The 5352-nt window shown below is 42.8% G+C and overlaps 3 protein-coding genes across 4 annotated transcripts in view; all 3 read right to left on the bottom strand.

Annotated features, from left to right (window-relative positions):
* The window catches only part of LOC118409101 (hydroxylysine kinase-like), a 14108-nt gene that overhangs the window by 2447 nt on the left and 6309 nt on the right, over positions 1-5352 (bottom strand). The gene's annotated exons all lie outside the window — the stretch shown is intronic.
* LOC118409804 (hydroxylysine kinase-like) lies at positions 7-3222 on the bottom strand. Of its 2 annotated transcripts, none has more exons than XM_035811122.1 (4): positions 1852-3222; positions 1190-1315; positions 901-1031; positions 7-675 (listed from the first exon to the last, which is right to left on the bottom strand). In XM_035811122.1, exons 1-4 carry the CDS (start codon positions 2072-2074, stop codon positions 382-384), a joined length of 774 nt encoding a protein of 257 aa, XP_035667015.1. In that variant the 5' UTR covers positions 2075-3222; the 3' UTR covers positions 7-381. The 2 variants fall into 2 exon arrangements, with proteins under 2 accessions (XP_035667015.1, XP_035667016.1); XM_035811123.1 differs by having other exon boundaries at positions 1873-3222.
* Positions 3345-5352, bottom strand: part of LOC118409801 (sepiapterin reductase-like) — a 3898-nt gene continuing 1890 nt past the window's right edge. Inside the window, exons 3-5 of the mRNA XM_035811121.1 lie at positions 5197-5319; positions 4692-4804; positions 3345-4265 (exon numbers count right to left, since the gene is read on the bottom strand). Of these exons, the coding sequence (XP_035667014.1) occupies positions 4133-4265; positions 4692-4804; positions 5197-5319 (369 nt within the window). The 3' untranslated portion in view covers positions 3345-4132. The remainder of the gene's footprint in view (positions 4266-4691; positions 4805-5196; positions 5320-5352) is intronic.

The following is a 5352-nucleotide window of genomic DNA, read 5'->3' as shown; positions in this document are numbered from 1 at the left end:
CTTGTGCTGGAGGAACCATGGTCCCCGACCCTCTAGATGAGGATGGGACTAGCTAGGCGAGGTGAGGTGAGATTAAATGAAACAACATTTGAAAAATGAGTACACACTCTTTTTTCTACCAGCAGAGCTGATGAGGTTTTCGCTAGCAAACATTGGAGTTATTGATAGTATCAACTTAAATTTATGAGAATCGATATAAAAGGAAATGTATCTCGTTGATTATACAAATAAGACCTCATTTGCATAGATATAACAGTTGATTATCTCTCCATCCAAATAAGAGATGTGTCTTAACAAAGAAGACTTCTAGCATTTCGTCATCAATTATGCAAAATTAAAGACATTCCTCGTCAACTATGCCAGTTAGATGCGGTATAGATATTACAGCAAGCTCAGTCTAGTCAGGTTGATACCTGTTATCAAGTTAAGTTTTTTTTTTAATGTAAACAAATAAGATAACCGTTCTAAATGGTTTAACGTCAACACGATGAAGAACTGACCTTGTGGAAGCTCATCCATGCGAGGCAACACTTTCTTCGCAAAGGTCTGCACAATCTTGGTAATGATTTCCTTAGCGCGGTCATCATGAAGACAATGCGTGTATTTCTCTAGGCTGGCGACACCTGCCAGGCTCCATGCATAGTTAGGCCGGTGTAGTGATGGGTGAGAGAAATCCTACAAACGGGGTAAGTAGTGTTTAGTTATCGCTGCATGCCAAACATCCCACTCTCTCTGTCTCTTTCTCTGTCTCTCTAGAGTTAGGTTCCACTTCCCAACATCACACTATTCATCGTGACAGATAGTGTTCATAAAAAGTCATTATTTATGCCCCATTGTGTGAATTGTGTGAAGTGTCATGCCAAAAGCCCGTGGTAAAAAGATAACATATCAGTCACCTACCTTCAGTGCTTCTTGTACTTTTGCCAGAAACACTCCAGCTTCGTAAGCCAGCGCAACCGTCATTGGAACATCGTGGTACACAGTCCCGGGTAGGTATGTCAAAAGACGCACTAGGTTTTCAGAACAACCACCTGTATGTTTATCGGGAAACATGTAACGTTACAGCAAAGACAGAAACTATAGTGGGGCAGTTTAGGTGTAACGTGCGTTTTGGAAACAGACCACAAGCTCGCGTGATTTGAAGTCAAAGACCTGTCTCTATATACAATAACATGAATGTTACATTTACCGTTGTCGCTCCTCCGCAGATTCTCCAGAGTCATGACGTGACCCCAAAGGTTAGGAACTGCTTGAGGTACCGGGAACCCCTTGTCTGCTAGGAACGTCATCATCTGGTTCTGAGCCTCGAACACATCTGAAATTTGAAATTACAGGGAGGACGATGAAGTAATCATTGGCTATCAGTATTCTTCTACGGCTAGATCCGGGCGATAAGAGCTGTTGAAAGATAGTATGACATGCGCTATTTGTACTTTATACAAGTATTCTTCTGGCTGTATACGTATTATGTAATGCATGTCTATAGAACTATCTGTCACTAATACCACTATCGGTCAATATGGTAATCACAAACGCTATGTATGGGAGATACGTCAAGATCTAGACTTACAACACGAATTACACGAAGTTCTTCATCTACTACCTGGGGCTAATTACTCCCCAAGCAGAGGTTAGGCTCCGGCTGTTGTTGTTTTTTAAGTTTTATTTTCTTTAGTCGTTTTTATTGGACTTCTTATTTTGTATTGTAACTTGCTGTGTTAGGTTTTGCCACAGCAAGATACAATACAAAATAGAAAGCCCTCTGCTTGGAGAGTAGGGCTAATAGCTCCAACGTTCGAAGGCATAACTCGATTTATCTCCACATCTGAAACAAAATCCATAAAACCCAACCTTCATGTTGTGAGTCAGTACCGTTAGTAACCTTCAGTGTGTAGCCATGGGGAGAAGAAGTGTCGCCGTCAACTATGACATGGAAGTTCAGGTCGTCATAACTGTCCAGTGGCCTCAAAGTTTCAACTTTAAACCCGTAAAGTCGTTCTGCAAGGCGAGTTGCTTGTTCCTCTGTTAAACTCGGTTTCTCAACAATCTCTCCTGTGCTGTCCGTTTGCTCCATGTCTGATTCCTGCTGTTATATCGATCACTCTGAGTAGTTGAATTCAGCTTCCCCAGGCCGTGTAGCTGTCAACACTAACCCGAAAGAGATATACCACAATAAACAGTGCACACAAAAATGCTGGCGTTACTGGCCGTTTCACCACCGGTACGTGTGATAAACTCTTCAAATCAAACTCACTTCATAACGCATTCTTAGATAATGCCTAAATGGAAAGCTTTACTTCTATTTCGCCGAGGGTCAAATAATTCTACCATTGTCGGTCGTCTACTTATTTTGTACATTTATATATCTTGTCATTGTGCTTCTGATATTGCCTATTACAATGGGCTTGCAAATGACACGGTTGACTAAACCCAGTATGGAAATGTCTGGAAATATGGAAGACGTTCCGTTAATCTAACCACATGGCGATACAGATTTAAACTAAAACATAGACTAAGAGTATTTCAACTCGTCTTATCTTTCGGGACTCGATCTCAATTATGTGCCATTCGGTATCGCAGACAACTTGTTCATCTGGTCTACATTCAATCTGGTGTACGAAAATTTGGACAGACTATCAATCAAATGCCATGACATCTACAATCTTCACCATTTCTCAAGATCTAGCAATGTTAGCAAGGACAGCAAACTTAAGAAGGCATATTCTTCAAAGCCAAAATGTTGAAATTTTGACATTTAGCTAAGCCATTTGAAAGTTCTTAATTAGTATCCAAAGGTAACAAAGGTAACGAAAACACAATCACTGCGTACTGAGGAATGTATTTCAGTATCTGACATGGAAAAATCATGTAAATCACGAAATCTTCGGATAGCAGAAGAGGCCATCGACGAGTCAGAGAGGAAATCCACGAGTGGGTGTACAACCCTACCATAAAGCGGAAGGGACAGCTTGGTGTAGAACCAACCAAAGACGTTACAGTCGTATATGGATGAAAAGCGATCTCACAGTCCCGGTCGGGCGTTTTTCCAAGCATTGGAAGTCATGGCGTTCCATCGGCATCGCTAGGTGCTACAAAATTGCTAGTTGCTAACATTTTCTGGTGACGCTTTTGGTCCATGAGAATATTAAGCTTTTCGGTTGATGCTTCTTTGAAATAGATGCTTGCAGTTTTAGAAAACATTGCTAAGCGTCACTTTTGATCCATGAACTTAAATATGATGTGGTAGGAAATATACTTTACACTTAACTTGACAAAACTCTTTCATTGCCTGTTTTTTTTTATTAGTACTTTTAATACACAGAAAGAAACAAGGAAGCCACATGTCTTTGGTACTTTACACATTTTACTCTCACACTCTGCACGCCACATCTGTCAGACCCAACACAAACACACCTGACCTTGGTACTTAACACCATAAAACGGTCCTAATGCTACACTGAACCTGTCAACACAGACACACTTCTTAGTGGTACTGAAGTAAACATTTTTTTTTTCGTTTTCTTTTCTCAGTTTCTGTGACTGGCATTTTTCCTATCATTAATTACATTCTATATTACATGCATTGTTAATACCTTCTACAAACTATGCGAACGTCTTTTATTATCTAGACCTGCTAAAACTCTTCTGTTGGTCAGTTCTCAGTTCCGTGTTCTTCTGAGCATCATTTTTTTCTGTATCACTGTTTTGAGCCAAATTGATTAAATTGCTTCCGTTCGTCTCCCGGTCTCCCGATCGCGATGTTGTCTACTTGTGGTTGGCTCCCGCAGCTGTACTATAGCTGTCCTCCGGTAGCTGTACTTCTTCTGACCGCCTTCCTCCTACTGTCTTGGATAGCCTTGCCTTGTTTTCAAACACCAGTTCGTCTGCAATGGCTGCTCTACAACACTGTGCTTGAGGGCAGTCCTGGATGAAGGTGTACCATTTTGTCGAAGAATTCATTTTCTAGTGTTGATGCTGATACAAAACGTGAGTCAAAAAAAGGACCGGTAATGCCATTTGTATCATAATCAGGTTAATTGTTTATGGATTGAGTTTGAATTTGGCACAAATGTAAGGGCACATGACATTGTCCTCTTGACACGGAAATGCCTCAGCGACGGAGTTTTCCCTTTCACAGTGAGAAGCGGCCAAAGACATCGAGGAAGGCGCCAGACTTGAACTTGTCCTCTTCCAGCAGGGTGCACATGTGCTTCGCAGAGGCGTCGGGGCTCAAGATCAGCCCTTTGGACTCCATAGCGTTAAACCTGTTAAGTAAAGAGAAGCGTAAGCACATTTAATAGGCCACAGTGACTTAATTTTATGGATGACATCCCCTGGAGCTCCCAAAATCTGACGGCCAGGGGGGGGGGGGTACCCCTCGGTGTTCCCAACGGTAGGTCACGACGTCTATTAGTTACCGGGGCCCAAAAATACCACAGGAGAAGCTGAGTGTCCCATTGGGTCAAGCCCGAAAGTGCAAAAAATAACGCCCTTAAACTGCCCGGCAGGGCCTCTTTTTCTCAGTCTAACGAAGCGAGAACGGATCGCAGACCGTTTCTCCACCTCCAGGGTCGTTGCTTGATCATGAGATACGCGTTGTACACTCAGTGCATTGCATAGAATAAGACAGAAGCATACGCTGAAAGAAATGTTCACCATGTACCAAGATGCTATCCGTGTGGCATACTCACCTGTCTTCAACCTTTTTGTCTCCGCACGACCTGACTGTCTGTAACATGTCTGTTGCCATCGGGCCCGGGGAGTAGCTGAGCACGCGCACATCTGGCTCCTCCTCAGCCATCACCTGGGACAAAATAGAACAATGGCGTACGGCTGGGTGTCTTTGACTCTGTGGTTTTTGTAGTTGCTGATGTGACGACCGTCTTCCTTAGATAGAAAATGTAACTGAATTTGGCGACAGGCATAAACTACAGTCACAACTGGACTACATTTTGACACAAGAATTTGGCGTTCGTATGTATTAATATGCTATTCTTGTTGTTCAAGATCAATTAGGCAATATTGTCCTTTAGTGCCGTGTGATTTTAAACAAAATCATCAGCTTACCGTCCTTGGCTGCGCGAATGTACCATCCTCCTACGCAGGGACATCCAACAGCCAAACTTTCTGTCTGGACATCCAGATAGGCAGTTGGGCTGTTGGATGTCCCTGCGTACGAGGATGGAATGTACTAACCTTGAAGAACATGTTCCTGGCGGCCTTGCCACTACTGTACAGGGCATGATGTCTTAGCGGTTCAACAGCTACTGCAGAGCTGATGTTGACAACAGTGCGTCTGACATTAGAACCAGAGAACACCTGGTATGGGCAAGTCAACAGTCCGGAATTGTA

This window comes from Branchiostoma floridae, chromosome 2 (genome assembly GCF_000003815.2).
Source record: "Branchiostoma floridae strain S238N-H82 chromosome 2, Bfl_VNyyK, whole genome shotgun sequence".
In the NCBI taxonomy this organism is placed as follows: Eukaryota; Metazoa; Chordata; class Leptocardii; order Amphioxiformes; family Branchiostomatidae; genus Branchiostoma; species Branchiostoma floridae.
This window is presented reverse-complemented; position numbering and strand designations above follow the sequence as displayed.

What these genes read in the sequence shown, in the direction of transcription:
- LOC118409804 (XM_035811122.1), bottom strand. Translation starts at nt 2,074, where the DNA reads ATGGAGCAAACGGACAGCACAGGAGAGATTGTTGAGAAACCGAGTTTA. An exon ending in TCTGCGGAGGAGCGACAACG is followed by an intron (nt 1,032 to 1,189) that starts GTAAATGTAACA and finishes ATAAACATACAG; the next exon opens with GTGGTTGTTCTGAAAACCTA. An exon ending in AAGTACAAGAAGCACTGAAG is followed by an intron (nt 676 to 900) that starts GTAGGTGACTGA and finishes CCCCGTTTGTAG; the next exon opens with GATTTCTCTCACCCATCACT.